Source organism: Lepidochelys kempii, chromosome 16 (genome assembly GCF_965140265.1).
Source record: "Lepidochelys kempii isolate rLepKem1 chromosome 16, rLepKem1.hap2, whole genome shotgun sequence".
Classification (NCBI taxonomy): Eukaryota; Metazoa; Chordata; order Testudines; family Cheloniidae; genus Lepidochelys; species Lepidochelys kempii.
In genome coordinates this window covers 18,050,022-18,067,464 of record NC_133271.1, presented here as the reverse complement: position 1 = coordinate 18,067,464, position 17,443 = coordinate 18,050,022, and the positions used below count along the sequence as shown (strand labels likewise).

The window sequence follows — 17,443 nt, the reverse complement described above, 5'->3', positions numbered from 1 at the left end:
CTTCGGTTCCCAGACTCTCATTTGCAGCTTTGCGACCCGAGACCCCGTGAGAGAGACTCGCCTTGAATATGCACGCTGAAGTCCTTATCGTCTTCGCCCACTGGGTTGGTGGCAATGCAGGTGTAGTGCCCCGAATCCGAGACACGGGCAGGTCTGATCTGAAGAAGTTGCCCCTCGCTGAGAACCTGGAGATGACCGTCACTCCCCAAGAGCTGGCGAGGAGATACCCAGAACAAGGATGTGGGGGAGGAGAAGGCAGAGTTAAACCTTTTTCATGGCGATTAAATGCCAGGATCAAAGCCTTGAAAACAGCCACAGGAAAATACAGAATCCAGACCCCAAGCCTTACAAACGGTGCCTTCCCTGTCCAGTCAGTTGGAAACTGCTCTTCATTCACCAATAGATACCTGGCTATTAATCATCAGAGGGTTTCATTGCCTTAAACAAGCACATTATTTCATGAGAATCAGTGTAAAGATCATGAATCTAAATGAAAACAGAACACAGAGTAAAGAATTACCCTTCCCTGCCTGCCCTCATGGCAGAAATCACTGGGAGGCAGACCTGGAGAGCACACCCCCTCCGGGACCAATAAGGGGGCTTTTTCGGTTGTATTTCTAGGCATCATTAGGCAACTGACCGTGCCCAACTGCTGTGCAGCTCCCTGCTCGAACAGGGGCTGGCCAGGTTGTCACACGTCTGCCGTCTCCTTTGGACTCCAGAAGCCTGAACAAATGAGAATAGCTGCCCAGGATGAAAACGGCCCGTCATGACAGACTACAGGGGAACTCTCCAGCCTTCCCCACTGCAGACCCATTGATCCTGGCCCACTGAAGCCCATTGGTCCCCTCCCCTTGGCTCTGCCTTTGGAAGGCTCCAGGCCCATTAGAAATGGTTATTAGTTTTCACTAGCGACATTGGTGGCCTCCTGCCTTTTCTTTAGCAACCTCACCTGCCCATCCTTGTACCACTGTATGGTCGGCTTGGGCACAGCCCAGGACTCGCACTCCAGCGTCAGGGTGCTGTTGACCTTGGTTTTCACCTCCTTCATGGCAAATTCCCCCGAAGCATGATCTTTGGCAATCCAAGGAGGAACTAGGAGCCACGACACATGAATACAATCAGGACCAGAGAACCATCTCCCACCACACCTGCCCTTTGGTCTAGCCACATGGGCAATGCGATGCTGGGACATCAGCTGACAGCTAACACCGAGGCCCCTAGGCTTCACTGAGCACTGACAAATGGATGCTAGTATTGTTTAAATAGATATGAGCGTTATGAGAATGTCCGTTCAGATTTCATGAAATGCTTGTAGGATGCTGCGTGTATTAATCTGACTTAGAACATCTGTACCCCTTGTTCTAAGTACATGTTTACTCTGTGACTATAGAAGTGTTTGCTCTAAAACGGTAACCCCCCTTTCTCCCCCCACCCCCAGTCAGAAGAGAAACATCACCCAGTGTGAAACACTAGTTACCAGAAGAGCTGTCATCTCCTCTCCAACAAAAGAAGGTCCATAGACACCAGACAAGCCATTGTGAAACATCAGGGGATAAAAGACTTTGTTGATTGTTCCCCCCACACCCATGAAGAGGAGACAAAACACTCATCCCATCCGCTTGAGCTCTGGGGGGAAGGGAATACAAATCCCTGTCAAGAAGAAATTGTTATCCCTATGCTGCTTGGACTTCAGGGAGAGGGCAAGACTTCTAAGCATAAGCTAAACAGCCGGGGATCTCTTGCTTGGGTTAAAAGAAAAGGAGTACTTGTGGCACCTTAGAGACTAACCAATTATTTGAGCATGAGCTTTCGTGAGCTACAGCTCACTTCATCGGATGCACGGTATGCATCCGATGAAGTGAGCTGTAGCTCACGAAAGCTCATGCTCAAATAATTGGTTAGTCTCTAAGGTGCCACAAGTACTCCTTTTCTTTTTGCAAAGACAGACTAACATGGCTGTTACTCTGAAACCTTGCTTGGGTTAGCCCTAAAGGACATATAGAGCTTGCACATTACAGCAGCTTCTAAGACTAACTGATTTGTGGGTTTATATTTACCTGCTTTAACCTTGTAAATAGCTCATTTCTTTTTCCTAGTTAATAAACCTTTAGTTAGTTTATTATAGGATTGACTACAAGCATTGTCTTTGGCAGGAGATCTAGGGTGCACTCAACCTGGGGTAAGCAACGGGTCCTTGGGACTGGGAATTGTTGTGATTTTTAGTCTATCACAAAGGGAAGCTTGCCTAGGTGACAAGATAAATCAAAGTACCCAAGGAGACTGTCTGTGACTCCATGGTTAGGCTGTTTTAGTGCTTGAGGAATTTACATTTGATGCTTGGTTGGTGAAAATTAATTATAGAACACACAACCGGTCTGTGGTTTGTGCCCTGTCTTGCAACAGTCTGCCCTGAGTTGGTACTCATGTTTGTGAGCTACTCTCGACAGCTTGACAGGCACATTCCTGTGCTGTAGGTGTGCACAGCAACAGCCAGCCAGTGAAGAGTGCCAGGGAGAACTGTGACTCAAGGAGCACAAGGCAAAGTACATACAAGTCAGCGCAAAACAAATCCACAGCTCCGCTGCCAGGAGGGAAGGCTCTTCAGAAGGGATTGGAAGGCAGATGTTTAACATGAGCTGAGATAGGGCCTGCTGCAGCACACCGGGTGGCCGATACCTTGAGTGGGAGCAGGAGACAAAGGGAGTGACCAGGAGGGAAGGGTGGGTGTTGCTCCTGGACATAAACAGCCCTCTCTCAGCTGATTCAGCTCAGGTAGGACATACCCCCAAGAGCGGCAGGAGAAGGACACACAGAGAGCTTGGGCAAAGGGCCTCTAGGGCAGGATCTCTTCTTGGGCCAAAATGTTCATATCATAAAAACCACGGCTCCGTCAGGCACAGAAGGAAAAGAAGCAGCCATGAGACAGGTCTGAGCAGAAGTCGGCTGTAATAACGGAAACATGGGGCCTTGGCAAAGCGCCTTAGAGAGGGGCTTCGTACATACCAAGGACCCTCACTTCATAGCTCTTCACAGCCTCCCCGAGCTCATTGGTGACGATGCAGGTGTACCTGCCAGCATCCTCTTCCTGGGCATTCAGAATCTGAAGCCCCCGGCCACCTGGTCAGGGAAAAGGACTCTCCATGATGGAGCCTATGGCAGCCCTTAGTCACTTAGTTAAGAAATAAGCAGGTGAATCATCCCAACTAACAATTCCTGGTTATAACACAACACAGTGCAGGGTATGAAAAAGCAGATATTCCCCAGAAATTGTGGCTGCCTGTCCACACACAGCAAAGCACCTTCCTCAAAGGGCCCCCTGCTGACATGCCTCAAGTCTGAGCTGCAAAGGTCACATCTGCAGCACAGCCTCCAGGCCTATAAGATCACTGGTGTCCCGCGGGCACAGCTCCAGCAGGCATCAGCTGAAATGATGGGTTTGGGAATGCCAGCACCTATCCAGTAAGACCACGGTCCAAGACCTCATCCTGCCCCCAGGCCAGAGAACCCTGGTCACACGATCGCCCTGGACTGAACACAGATGCGAAAGGCTCCAGATCCAGTCCCTAGTCTGTGAGACCAATCAGGAAGCAGTTACATGAAGTCAAGGATGATTCTGAGCAACCACATTCACTGAAATTGATACATTACCAGGGAGCAACCGAACGTTTGTGGATGCTTGGAAAGGAACCTCGTCCTTCAGCCAGGTGATGGTGGGGAAAGGGTAGGCCAGGGCCTCACAGGACAGGGATACTGGGTTATTGATCACTACAGTAACATCGTCCGTGGCACCCTCGTGGCTCGCCCCAGGAAACGTGGGACTAACTATTGGGAAACAGAGATCGGTTTTGAATGGAGAGAGATAATGTATCTAATTTCTGAGACTTTCTGTCACAGCTGAGACTTTCCACCACTTTACTCCGCCCACCACAGAGTGTGTAGCACTCAGCTCCTCCGGCTGACAGCTGGCTGCACACTGAACTCAGTAGGAGCTGAGAGCGCTCAGCACTGCCCTGGATCAGACCCTGAAGTCATATGAAGGAACATCTTAGTGGTTTTGAATTCCATTCCCCCGGTCAAATCTGAGAACGCCCACGACTCTGTACTTACCTAGAACACTTAGCAGATAGTGTTTGGTTTTATCAGCCACGGCATTGGAGGCCACGCAGGAGTAGCGGCCAGCGCTGGAAAGGGTGGTTTGGTTTATCTGCAAGACAAATCCGTCTGGGGATATGTGATAGGCGTCTCTGCTAAGCAAAGGGCTGCCATCTTTTAACCAAGTGATCTCCGGCTTGGGATTGCCTGTATGGTGAAAGGTAAAAGAGGTAAAAAAAAAAAAAAAAAAAAAGCACGACTTAGCCCTTGCTGGCGTTTGTCTCACATATGCTCAGCTGTGCTGGAGTGAGCCAGACCAGTGCTCTGGAACCCGGAGCCCAGTTCTGGAAAGTTTTCACTCCATCCACGCTAGGATTTAAGAAGAGAGCCTCAGTAGCTGGCAGAGGGTGCTGGATGAGCCACAAGAGCAACGGGGATAAACTGGCCCTGTGTAAATTCAGGGTGGGAGGTTTCCAACCATTGGAGCAGTGAAATTCTGGGACAGCCTCCCAATAGGAGCAGTGGGAACGAACAGCTGAGATAGTTTAAGATGGAGCTTGATAAGTGTACGAATGGGATTGTATGACGCAGATAGCTGATATTGGACTCAATGATCCAGGAGGCCTCTTCCAGGCCTACATATGGCCAAAAGGTTTCACTGTGATGAGGCAGGACTTCCCATCTCTACCTTACTCTGGTATCAAAGTTTCACCCTGATAAATGGTACCCACGTGCCATATTCCGTCTCTTTCCCCGGAATGGAGGGATCAGCTCCCTGAAGAGTTATGGAACATGCATCTTCCCGTGTTTGTTACCAGAGGAAAGAAGAAAAAAGTGTGGCAGCAGGATGGTGGTTCTATCCAGGCATTTCCAATGCAGCCAGCTCTGCAGTACATGGGAGCCCAGGATATAGGCAAGTTATTTTCCCTAACGGGAAAAAGGACTCAAATGCACATGGATGGCTAAGTCGCTTAAAAAGAGCCTACTCCTTGCTTAGATGCTGGGCAGCAAAATGATAATTACCCACTCAGAGCCCTAGAGTTAAAACCACCTCTTGCTTTTTCCCAGCCGGGATTTGGGACACTCACCTGTGGCTATGCAGGACCAGCTGACCGACTGACCCTCAGGCACTTGACCTCTGTCTTCCTCGCCCGCGTTCTCGATGCTGGGAGGAACTAGAAGGCCAAAGAGAAAGAGAGGGGAAGACAGGATGACTCTTTCGCCAGGAGTCCAACCGCACCAAGAGAGACAAGAAACCACTTTCTAGCCACTTAGAGCAAAGGATTTGGGGATTGTTGTACATGAAGGGCATATCCCAAGGGCTTGTGTGAGCATAGCACTTAGCTTCTCGTCTACGTCAGAGAATCCCCACTGGAAACCTTGTAGCAGGCAGAGCATTAAAAACCAAGCGGACAGAGGAAATGGTGACAGGTCCCAGAGCAATAACTCAGGTATCTACAGCGTTTCTGACCCAGTGCTTCATCCTTACCTAGGACCTCCACACTGAAATCCTTCCTAGCTTCCCCAGCCGCATTGCTAGCTATGCAGGAATAGAGGCCTCCGTCTTGGGCTCGCATGCGTGTTAGCCTCAGAATCCATCCACCTGGAAATAAAGGGGAAAAGTCACGGTGGCAAAGAACAAAGAAATTGCATTACCAGTGACTACATCCTGGTCCAGGGCTTCTGCCCTGTCCTAGCAAGTCTCCAACATCGCCTGAGCTGGCCTGTCACAGCTCTCTCATTCACTCATCACCACAGCATCAGAGCACCCTCCTCAGGTCTACAAGGACACGTGAGGGGTCTACACAGTGCTCTCTCCTGCCCCTCTATCAGAGTAGAGCCAACTAGGAGTATCCACTAACCCCAGCAGGGAGTCCAACCAAACATGGCATCCTCTCGAGTGCTCTTTCCTCACAAGTAGCTCCTCAGACCACACAGAGGGTGGGTCTACCCTACAAATACAACCCAGGGTCTCTCTCCGTATAGCTTCAGTCTCCATAGCAACTAGGCACTGAATACTGGGCTGGGATGGTAGGGCAGGGCAGGCGGAGTGAAGGCCAGTAACAGATTACCACCCTCTGGGAGCAAGAAGGGAGTAGGGACGAGATCATCTCTCTCCAAGTCACAATTCCCTCCTCAAGCTACTCCCAGGGCAGCATGCCGACACGCTGCTCCTTAGGGTTTGTCTTCACTGGGGAACAAGCAGCATTTACAACGAGAGCGCAATCGCAGCAGGAAGCCTTAGTGGAGCTGGCTGAGGTAACCCTGAGTGTGTGTGGGGGCGGCTAGGGTTTATTCCAACCGGCCACACTGAGACACAGCTAGCACTTGCTAGGTCTCCACTAGGGTAGCTGTCTTCTCATAAAGAACGCACCCTTCACTCCTCGTGGGGACATAGCCTTCATGAGGACAACTTTTCATTGGACAAGTCAGACAATCTCGCTCCCGCGGGTTAAATTAGCAGAAAATCCTGTCATTGCTGAATGAGTCAGGCAGCTAAAACCCTGTGCACCAGTTTGAACGCTGAGTGGTAATTAGACCTGCTTCCCTCCCCCCTTCCCCCCCCCTCCCTCCACCCCTGGTATCTCTGGTGCTTTCCAGGGAAAAGTTGCTAACACGCTGGCAGAGATGTCAGAGGATCCTTGGAAGCATTAAGAGCATCCACAGAGGCCCCTGTCACTTCCATTCACAAACCACATATTTGCTTTTGTTTATTAAAGACATTTTCAGTGGGATCCTGCCCAACCCCTAGTGACTCCAAGAGACACTGGCTGCGTGAGCCAAGAACCCCCAGCCTAGCAGTGATCTACAGGCTCCCAGCTCTGGAGTGTGATTGTCTAAGGGCTTGTCTATGTAGGGAAATTGACCAAAATCACTATGGAGGAATAAGCTATTCAGCAATAGCTATTCCAGGGTAGCTCCCTGTGTTATTCCATGAGCTATCCCGGAGCAACCATTGCCCCGTAGCAATTCTGGTCAATTTCCCCATAGCGAAACCCTGAGTTCCAAGGTTGCTAGCCAGCCAGAATAAACCTCCCAGCAATGATTACTCATTAATGCCTCACCTGACAACAGGCGTGTGTGCTCGCCAGGGACGATGGGAGAGTTCTCCCAGGACCAGCTGACCGATGGGGGCGGGACGCCTGAGGCCTCGCAGATCAGAGTTAGGGCGCCATGCAAAGAGACAGTGACATTGGTGACTGACCCTGCTCCCCTAACAAGCTCAGGGGGAACTAGAGAGACAAAGGGATCGTCTTTCATTTACAAAGCAGTCTCCATGGAAGCAAGAAAATAAGCAAATGGGGGCCCTAGGAAATCCAGCTTATCCCTGCCTTCAAACTACGGACCCACGTTCAAAACAGGGGCACAAGGAGGTATGCCCCAAAAATAAGCCTGCCTCCATGGTGCCTTCAGGACCCAGATCTGTGCCACAGAGCAGCTCACTGTGAATGTAGCTGCCAATCCAAATGTGAGTTTACAGGGATGACAAGTGCACACGCAGCCAGGCAGGTGACCCAACTCCCCGGAGGAACTTGACTGTTTGAAAGCTTCGTTCACACAGTCCAGGGAAAGCAGATGACTTTGTCTCCTTGTTGTTCACCCCATCATTTAAACCCCCTGCCACTAGTTGCTGGGGTGGCCATTGCAGTAACAATGCCTAAAGCTTACACAGAACTTTTCACCCTGATAATATTATCTCATCCTCACACCTAAAGCTCTATCATGTGTATGGTGGAACTTCCCAGTGCATCACAATTCTCCTGATCCCCGCTCTCAGGCCCCTCTTCCCCAAGGTCCCAGAAACAAGAGCAAAGCTGCTGCCCACATCCTTACCATGCACAGCAAGATCAAACGTCCTCTCCACCTGTCCAACTGCACTGGCCGCTAGGCAGGTGTAGCGGCCTGCCTGGGTGACCTGCGCCCTCTGAATATGCAGCTTCCACCCCTGGTCCTTAAGAAGAAGCGCTTCCCCATTCACCACAGGCTGCCCATCTTTCATCCATGTGACTGTTGGCTGCGGTGATCCCCCGGCTTCACATTCTAGTGTAATCTCACCAGCCTTGGCCACGGAAATCTTCTTTGGGGCTTCGCCGCTGCCTTTGATCACTGGCAGAACTGCAGGTGAGAAGAGCACAAGGCAGAGACACTGCACCGACCTGTTGGGATTCAACTCCTCCTGGGTTTTCTGCACGAGGATATTAACGGCAGCAAGCGATTGGTCTGGACCAGCAAAGGACAGCTATGAGCCATGCTGAATACTAAGGCAATCCAGACTCTGGGGTAGGGTTCTCTGACCACCAGCTGTCTTGAAATACTCAAAATCACACAGCTGCTTTGGACCAGTGGCTCCCAAAGATTGCCCAGCTGAGCCCACACTGGCTGCTTGCCAGGAACCCAAGGGCAGCACCTAGTTTTGCAGATCATAGCTGCCCTCCTCACCAGGGAGGTGTAGATTGCAGAGACCATAGGTCCAGCATACGAAGTGTGGATCACGATGGAGCACGGCATGCTGGGACATGGTGTCTCCAAGGGCCACACCTGGTCAGGAGAAATGAGAGAAGCCACTCATGCTCCCCAAAACCACTAACGACGACGGACTTACACTGGAACTCTTATTGTTATTCTCCATGCAGAGATTCGGCTCCCTGTAGTATAAAACCTCACTCCTCCCCCAGCACCCCTCCGACTCACCGTCCACCTCCAGCCGGTGCTCCCTTCTGCTGCTGCCAGCCACATTGCTGCACTCACAGGTGTAAGATCCCTCATCTGCTGTCTGCACCTTCCCGATGTACAGCAGCCTGCCTCCTGCGGAGATACGCTCGGGGCGTCCAGGCTCCATGGCAAGGGGCGTACCTGAAAGGTGGGGTGGGGGAAGAAAACAAAAGTCTCCCCTAAGTCTCCTGGCAGCACTAGCTCCGAGGCACACTGTCCTACAGAGGGTCGGATGGTGGTTACATGGAATTGCCTGCTTCTCTCCAAGGAGACAAACCCGCGATTGCCTCTGAGGCAGATGCTGCCTTCCCAAAAGGGGCAGCTTCTCCTTGTAGACAAGAAGGAGATGCCAACACAAGTCTAAGTAGGTTTAAATCAATGTGTATCCTCGGCTTTGAAATCCAGCCTGGGACCTTCTAGCCCACTGGCTCAGAACCATGCTGTCTAGCTGGCTGGACTAACACTGAAGAGCTGGTAGCCCTGCTAGGTGACATCTTCTTGGGGAGGAGCGAAGATATGAACACAACCCTACCGTCTTTCTCCCAGGTGAGGGTGGGGAAGGGGATCCCGCTGCACTCGCAGGACAGGCTGACGGACTGTCCCTCCATCACAGAGAGGGCAGCAGGCTCTTCCGAGGAGAACGAGGGGGGAACTGCACGGGACAAAAGAAGGATATAACTGAGTGCAGGGGGCATCAGACATGCTACAGAAGCAGTGGTATGTGATGCTAGCTAGCTTTCCAGGGGACTTCACTCTGTTTGCTACTTTCTGGCTTACAGGAGGTGGGTTTGGCCAAAGGAGAACAACGAGAAACACGTGACCCCTGCCCGTTGCCCTGATGGGAAACCAACCTGCCCAGCATCACACACATTTAATCACAAGTGCCACTGTCAGTCACACAGACTTGCAATTTTGATCCATGTGGAAAGAATAATTTCAACTTTCCAGCTATTAAAAACCAGCAGTATTCTCAATCATACAACTCTCCTACAGCATACGACAGTACAGAAAGTGTACTGTGCCAGCCATGTGGTTAAAGAACAGTTAGACTGGCCAGCCACACTATTATAGATAGGGCAGGCAGCCCTGTTTTCAGTTGCTTAAAACTTTCCCAGTCTTCAATCATTTGGGCTGAAATTTTTCATGTCAGGTGTTTGCCTCCAGCTGATTATTATTAATTATTATTATTGGTAATTTTAGCCAGAATGGCTTAGCTGTCCTCAAGGACAAAGCTATGGAAAAATGTTGCACAGCCAGCCTCAATTCTGGCATTTCCTAACTTTTGGGTGCTTGACTTTGCAATTTTAATAAGATTCTTTCAGAGTAGTTTGGTGCGTGTGAAATATCTATTTTAAGTAGTAATAACAGACCACAGACTTCTAAAATTAAAAAAACAAAGAAGCAACTAAACCATGTGTTAGCGAGATAATCCAGCTTCAGAAAGCTTAGCGTGAGGTTATGCAAGCAAGTGTGTTTGAGGAACTGCACATGAGCACTGTGGAGGGCTGTATTTTGGGAGAGGGTGTGCTCGTGTGTAAGAGAAGGATTTTATCATTGCCAGGGCAGATCCCAAAGGGATGCAGTCTCCTTGCACAGCGAGCGCACCCGGATTGACAGGACACTGGAATGGTTTTACACAAGGTTTCACAGGCCGTTAGGTGGAAAATAGGTATCATTCCCCACCTTTGGGAATGGGGTGTGTGTGTTACAGACTGAACTGCCTTCACGGAATGGACATAACCTGATAAAGTGGATCCAAGATGCATACACCCCGCCGTCACTAATAGCATCCAGGCTGGGACAGCTGGAGTGGGGAGGGACAAAGGGATTTCTCCTTCTCAGCAAGTTCTGAGACCCAAACTTACAGGCGTGGGGCTTGAATTTCTGGGCAGCTGAGCACCCACGGCTCTACTTAAGATAACAAAAGCTGCCTGTAGGCTCTTAAAATCCAACACAGTTGCTGCTGTTTTCCTGACCCTTGTAAGAGGTGGCTGTATTATGCCGTGTGGTTAAGATGGAGGAACTCTCACAGAGAGTGACATTAGGCCATGGGGCCAGGCAATATTCACGCCCCTCCAGGGGATCTTTGTCCCCCTCCCATGTTTGGCCAACACTTGGCTTACCCCAGACATGGAGGTTGTAGCGCTTCTCCGCCCGGCCCAAGCGGCTCGACACCTCACACGTGTATCTCCCTGCATCTCGCGCCTGAGCGTGCTCAATCTGTCAAAGCAAGCAGAGCCGGGGTGGGATCGAGAGACGGGCAAGCAGCACGCCACTCACCCAGCAGCAGCACCAGAAACGCACGCCCAGCCCGGCAGCAGGGCCAAAGGCCGCTCGCAGCCCAGGCCCATCATCCAGGTTGCTCCTGGCAACAAACCCCTCCGTTCTGGTGCAGTGCTGCAGCCATTCGAGCTGGGCCCAGCGGACTCAAGGGGCAAGGGAAGTGCTGAGTCGGCACAAGGGCTCTCACGCCTGAGGAACACAGCCTGGGCAAGACGGGGGTAGGCCCATTTCTCTGTGACTCTGAGCCACACCTCTCACGGGCAGTGGAATTCCCTGCCAAGGCCAGGTAGGGGAGAGCCAATGAGCCATAGCCAGGCATACAGGGGACAGAGACATTTACTGCAGGGCCAAGTTCTCTGCATCCCCTCCCGACTCAGCACCGGCCAGAATAGTCACCTGGAGCACGGCCCCGTCCGCAGAGAGTCGGGCTCCGGGGTCCTGCGGGAGAGGGCGCCCCTCCTTCAGCCAGCGGAGCACGGGAGACGGGGCCACGTGGTGCTGGCATTCCAGGCTCACAGACCGATTAATGATGACTGAGATATTTAGTTCCTCACCAAGGTCATTTGGGGGCACTGAAAGGAAACCACCCTGGGGTAAAATCAACGGGGAAATGGCTCCTTCATGAGGCCAACATGCAGGAGCAGGGCAACTGAACGACCACACCAGTAGATTCCAAACCTCCGCTCCCGCCTCCTTCCCATACCCTGACCCGTAATGCGGAAAGGCCAGCGCTTAATCAGTAATGAAAGAGGTGCCTGGGCTCAAGCAATTAGGGACTGGAGCTCAAGCCATTTTTTTACTTTCATAACTGACACGGCCAGGCCCCAGGGGCGCCGGGGCTCGGAAGGGCCGGGCCCCAGGGGCGCCGGGGCTCAGCCCTGGCACAAATTAAGCCCTGGGAAAAGCCCCCGTGCAGGGCTGAGGACCAGCCTGTGACAGAGCCCCTGAGAAGCGGGTGGCCCTGCAGTCACCATACATGGGGTTTGACGATACCTTATATTTACAGGGCTTTAGCAAACAGACAGACTGGCTTCCCTAATCCTCGTAAGCTGCAGAGCAGCAGCGGCTCTAGCAAACACGGGAGTCGCTAGGAGGTGAGGTGCGGGGAGGGGGGAATCGCAGTCTGAGACAGATTCCTCAGCCTGGGTGGGGGGTCAGAGAGGCCTATACTTGCCTTGCACCCGCAGCACAGCATCCCACCTATCCTCTCCCACGGCACTGATGGCCACACAGGAGTACGTCCCCGCGTCCGAGAGGTGCGCGCTGGCCAGGGAGAGGACGCGTCCCCCGGACAGGATCTGCGCCGTCCCCAGAAACAAAGCAAAAAGGGATCGGTGAGCAGAGGGGAGCTTCCAGCCTGCTGCTCAGCATCCTGCCTCCCCAAGCACCGGGATGGGGAACTGCAGAGCTGCACAAGCCGGGGGCTTGCACTAAGGCCGGTCCTCACCAACTGGCACCCGCGCCCTGGCGAGAGAACTCCACTTTCCCCACCGTCAGCTCCCAAGTTTCCGCACCAGGGAGGGACGGGAGCAGCAGGGGAGGCAGCCCCGCGGCCCTTTGCCCAGCCCCACTAGAGCAGCAAATTCCAACAGACTGCTGCGCTCTGGGTGACAGGGGCCTCGGAGCACAGGCCTGGTGCCAGGAAGGACCCAGACAGTCCCTTCTGCTGGTTCTAAGCTAGCCGTCCACACTGACCTGTAGTCCCCCGGGCACCGTGCTGGAAACGGGATTGCCGTCTTTCAGCCACACCAGCGTCGGGGCAGGGAGCCCTGCAGCCTCGCAAGCCAGCTCCACCCACTCGCTCAGCAACGCAGTGACAAGGCTGGGGCCGTAGGTGATTTGGGGAGGCACTGGGGAGGCCAAAGTCATGCGCTGAGCCTCACAGAAACACCAGGACATGAGCATGGGCAAAGGAAAGGTGGGGCGGGCAGAACCACCCAGAATAACGTGGTTTGTTGGCATGATCCTTTCCACTGGGACTTCCCAGTGGGGTGAACAAAATCCCATCACTGGTACTAGGCTGTGGAGGGGAGAAAGGGGAGGCTCCGGCCCTGAAGGGGGAGGTGTTCAGTGTCCAGGCTGGAGCAAGGGAAAGGCTGGATTGTGCTTCCTCCAGAGTGAAAGCCTCCTAGCGGAGTGAGAGCCACGGAGGATCCCAGGCCAAAGTCTCCCGCTAGAGCTCGAAGACTTTGAATGAGCTGGGGGTTCTGTGGGGCCCGGCGAGGTGACAGGCCCTGCTCTGGGGTCATGTGGCGAGACTGCCATGCCTTACATTAGTATGCATTAGATGGTACTGGAGTGTTGTGTGGGGTTACCTGAAGTTGCTGGGTGGTGCAAGGCATTCTGGGACAGCACACAGTCACTGCTGGGATGGACATGGGGGGGTTTAATCACATGGCCTAGAACGGCCAAGCTCTGAATTGCCCAGCACTCTAGACAAACCCTCTTGCTTCGGCTCTGACCCCAGTTCTGCTCACTGAGATTTTGTTACATGGGTAAAGGAACGTGCCACTGAGTGCCAGGGAGGGATGGCGGGCATGGACCAGGGAGTCCGTCGAGTGATGGGAGACCCCAAGACCAGAGACCGCTGGTGCCTTCCCTGCCCACCAGGTCACTCACCAGTCACCTGCAGGCTGTAATGGAGTTCGCTGCTGCCCACCACACTGGATGCCACGCAGCGATAGCTCCCCGCGTCCGAGACCTGAGCCCGCTTGATCTGCAGGCGCCTCCCATCGCCCGACAGGACAAGGCCTGGACTGGCCGAGAGAAGTTGGGGCCCCTTGTACCAGGACACGTCTGAAAAGGGAAGCAGGAGGACGTGGGCTGAGTTAGTGGCCCTGCCACCTGCACCACCCCATGGACCTGCCTTGTCTGTGGTTTAAACCGTTTGCCACCTCCGTTACATTGGCTTCATATTCCCCATTATATTCTTTGTATTTGTTTGTTGTACTAATACAACAGCAACAAAAAGTCCCAAGCAGGGCAAGGAGGAGGGCCCGTGACGGAAGAGACATTGCCTCTCTAGTAGGAAGGTGTCTGCGATAACCAGGGGCTGTGCAAGCCAATCTGGGCTGCTTTTCTCAGATCTGTCTGAAGAGAGGGCTTTGCATTTGATTCTGGGGGGCTTGGCAGTCCAACTGCAGTGCCACAAGCCTTGAGGCAGGCAACCCCTGAAGGGAGGATGGTCGCGTAGGTCAGGCAGTGCGCTGGGACATGGCAGATCTGCATTCAGTCCCCAGCTCTGGCACCGACTCCTCTGTGTGACCTTGGGGAAGTCACTTAGGCGGTGATAGTCAAGGGCATGCCCAAGGGAAACTCTCAAATCCACTGTAATTCAAAGGGGTTTGGGTGCCTAATTCCCTTTGGCTCCTTTGAAAATCCAGCCTTGGTCTCTCTGTGCCTCAGTTCCCCACAACAATCCTTTGTCTGTCTTGCCCATTTTCGCTTTAGGTTCTTTGGGGCAGGGAGAGTCTGACTGCACATTTGTACAGCAGGGACCCCAGGTGAGCTGGGGTATGGGCAGTGCCCTACTACAAACAATAAAATGGAGTCCCTTTAGCTGTGGGCTCTAGGGTAGAACCACAACAGGGAGGAGGAGTCCCATGCGACCGGTCTAGATTTGAGCAGAGAGGGCTGAGATGGGGTGGGAAACCAGGCCAGGCAAATGGACGAACGCTGGAAAGAAGACGAGCCAAAGGGAACGGAGTTGCCTTACTAGGAGTGGGCATTCCAGAGGCCAGGCACTCAAAGGATGCTGGGAAGTTCTCAGGGACGGTCTGGTTCACCTCTCCGGGTTCAATGTTTGGGGGCACTGTAAAGAAACATCATGTCAGTCCGGTGGCTCTGCGCAGCCCCATGCGGGCGTTGCCAGAGGCAGCACGGGGAGGGAGGAGGTTGGGAGGGTGAGATTTTATGCACACAGCTGTGCCGTGACAGAGCAAGGGGCTGGGAGCCAGGCCTCTTGGGTTGCATAACCAGCTGTGGGAGGGAATGCCATCTAGTGGTTAGAACCAGAGGCTGGTAGTCCCAGGACTCCTGGGTTCTTCACCCAGCACAGCCACTGATTGGACAGGTCACTGTGACTTTTGTGAAACGGGAGGTAACACCATCCCCCTCGCCAGGGCCCTAGCAGGGTTAATGATTATTGGTAACACACAGAGGTTGCAGGATGGAAAACAGCAAACATTGCAGTTGCTGAGTCATTTTCACTTAAGAAAGAGAGAGGATGGGGGAAGGGAAGAGACTGATCCGGTTTGGTTTGTCCTCAGGCCTGGGGGTAGCTCTTTGGGCAGGTTGTAGCTCAGCGAGCCAATTGCCAGGATGGAGCCGGTGGCTAGAACACTGGGTGCAGCCCATCCCATCTTTGGCTCCTCACCCAGCACCTTCAGCCTCACGTCTCGCCTCCCTTCCCCTGCAGGGTTCGTGGCCACACACGAGTAAACCCCTTCGTCCACCACGTCCACCTTCTCGATCTACGGGGAGGACAGGAGGGAGTCCATGGTTAGAGTCATGCCACACACAAACACACTTTCCGCGAGCATGGTCACACTCAGGGCAGCAACTCTGTGCCACGGCTGTTCAGCCGGCTCTCCTTCCCCCACAGCCCTGCCTCCAATTGAACGCACAGCTCCCTGCTGTGCCAGCCCTGAGCTCCTCCACAGCTCTAGCACCCCCAGCCTGACTCCAACCCCCTGCTAGTCCAGCTCTCGGAGACAGACCTGGCATTTGCCCAACATGCACTAGGCTGAGACCATGCTTGTTTTCAGCTGTCCGAAGCCCAGTTTGGTCCCAGAGGTGACAGGACACTACAGGGCATGCAAAGCAATTGGTACAGCCCCACTAGACACAGCTCCCGGCAGCGCTCCATTCGCTTGACCGAGGAAATACCCTCAGGGCTTGTTGAAGTCTTGCACTAATGTAATGAGACACCCACACCCCAACAGCTTCACCCAGCGCACCGTCACAGCAGCAGCCCTTCCGCACACGCACACGCGCACTCACACAAACACACACACCCATCGCAACATGCCTACTTTGGACTCACACAGTCACACGTGATCTTTGCAACATCACATCTGCCTCTCACTCACATCCGTCCCCCTGGTCTGGGCCACAGCTGCACCCACCCTACCCGCAGAAGGCTGCCCGTTGCCTGCAGAGCAATTCCATCCTTCCACCAGCTGAGGCTGGGTGCGGGGACTCCGGTGGCCAGGCACTGAACAGCCACCGAGTGACGAAAGGCAACGCTGAGATCCTCTCCACCCACAACGTGGACTGACGGGCGCTCTGGCAAGAGAAGGGGGAGAGGGGGGCATGGCACCACGTGGGCACATACCAGTCACACCCAGGGGGAGGTGTATGTGCAGAGATGTGGTGTTAGTGGGTCTGTCATAGCCCCCCTTCAGCCACTTGAACCTTTGCCTGCAGCCTCCTTCATATATGAGGATGGATCCGATGGAACTCACCAGACCCCCCTGCCTTTACCCTGGTAATTGTTCCCGCCGCCCTCCACCTCCTGGGGGCCTGTGTCTGAAGCAGTGCTTATTCCTGGCCTCCCAGGGGGCAGGTGATAATGCCACCCCAGTCCTCCAGCAGGAGACCCTGGTGCACCCAGTGACCTGCCCACAGGCACTATTTGTCTAGAGCCAACCAGTGCCACCTCCTTCAGGAGCACAGAGCCGAATGGCTGGGGCAGAAGCCAAGCTCATTGCTGAACCTGTGACCCTGGAGATGCAGCACCCCAAGGAGGCTGGCTGAGACCTTGCTTCCCAGCCAGATGCTCCCATCTCTTTCCCAGCACGAAGCCTGGGACGTGCTTCTCCGACAGGCGGCTCGGGAGAGTCCTGCTCACCTTGCACTGATACCCGCACCTCTGCTCTGGCTCTGCCCACCTCGCTGCCGGCTTCGCAGGCATAGAGCCCGCCGTCGCGGAGCCTCGCATGGGGAATCCAAAGCATCCTTCCATCCTCTGGCATCACCACCCCGTCCAGCTCTTCGAGTGGCTGGCCGTTCTTCAGCCACCTGGGACAGAGGGAATGACAGGCGAGTTCTTACCAGGTGAAGAACAGCGGCTCCCCCACCCGCCGCCTAGAAGGAGGCCTGTCGCCCACCAGGCAAGGCAATCAGCAGAGGAACAGGGAGCAGAAGTGGCATCAGGGGCTGGGATCATGGAGCAGCCAGCAGAGTTTGCTACAGGTGAAGCATCCTCACATCCCCTCGGATATTTCAGCGTAGAGCCTCGCATTGCAAACCGCCGGCTGCTGGGCCCAGGAAAGAGGGAATTACTGGGGGAGAGGAGGGTGAATCAGCACAACTCGCCATATTATGCACGAGCAGTTTCCTTCAGCTTCCC

At 53.7% G+C, this 17,443-nt stretch overlaps 1 protein-coding gene across 1 annotated transcript in view; it reads right to left on the bottom strand.

Annotated features, from left to right (window-relative positions):
• The window catches only part of HMCN2 (hemicentin 2), a 121,969-nt gene that overhangs the window by 37,953 nt on the left and 66,573 nt on the right, over positions 1-17,443 (bottom strand). Inside the window, exons 35-54 of the mRNA XM_073314813.1 lie at positions 16,943-17,112; positions 16,223-16,377; positions 15,467-15,563; positions 14,807-14,902; positions 13,711-13,887; positions 12,787-12,941; positions 12,266-12,389; positions 11,488-11,663; positions 10,932-11,028; positions 9,341-9,460; positions 8,788-8,949; positions 7,930-8,211; positions 7,161-7,328; positions 5,585-5,698; positions 5,184-5,270; positions 4,111-4,302; positions 3,652-3,825; positions 3,007-3,120; positions 953-1,095; positions 62-212 (exon numbers count right to left, since the gene is read on the bottom strand). Of these exons, the coding sequence (XP_073170914.1) occupies positions 62-212; positions 953-1,095; positions 3,007-3,120; positions 3,652-3,825; positions 4,111-4,302; positions 5,184-5,270; positions 5,585-5,698; positions 7,161-7,328; positions 7,930-8,211; positions 8,788-8,949; positions 9,341-9,460; positions 10,932-11,028; positions 11,488-11,663; positions 12,266-12,389; positions 12,787-12,941; positions 13,711-13,887; positions 14,807-14,902; positions 15,467-15,563; positions 16,223-16,377; positions 16,943-17,112 (2,954 nt within the window). The remainder of the gene's footprint in view (positions 1-61; positions 213-952; positions 1,096-3,006; positions 3,121-3,651; positions 3,826-4,110; positions 4,303-5,183; positions 5,271-5,584; positions 5,699-7,160; positions 7,329-7,929; positions 8,212-8,787; positions 8,950-9,340; positions 9,461-10,931; positions 11,029-11,487; positions 11,664-12,265; positions 12,390-12,786; positions 12,942-13,710; positions 13,888-14,806; positions 14,903-15,466; positions 15,564-16,222; positions 16,378-16,942; positions 17,113-17,443) is intronic.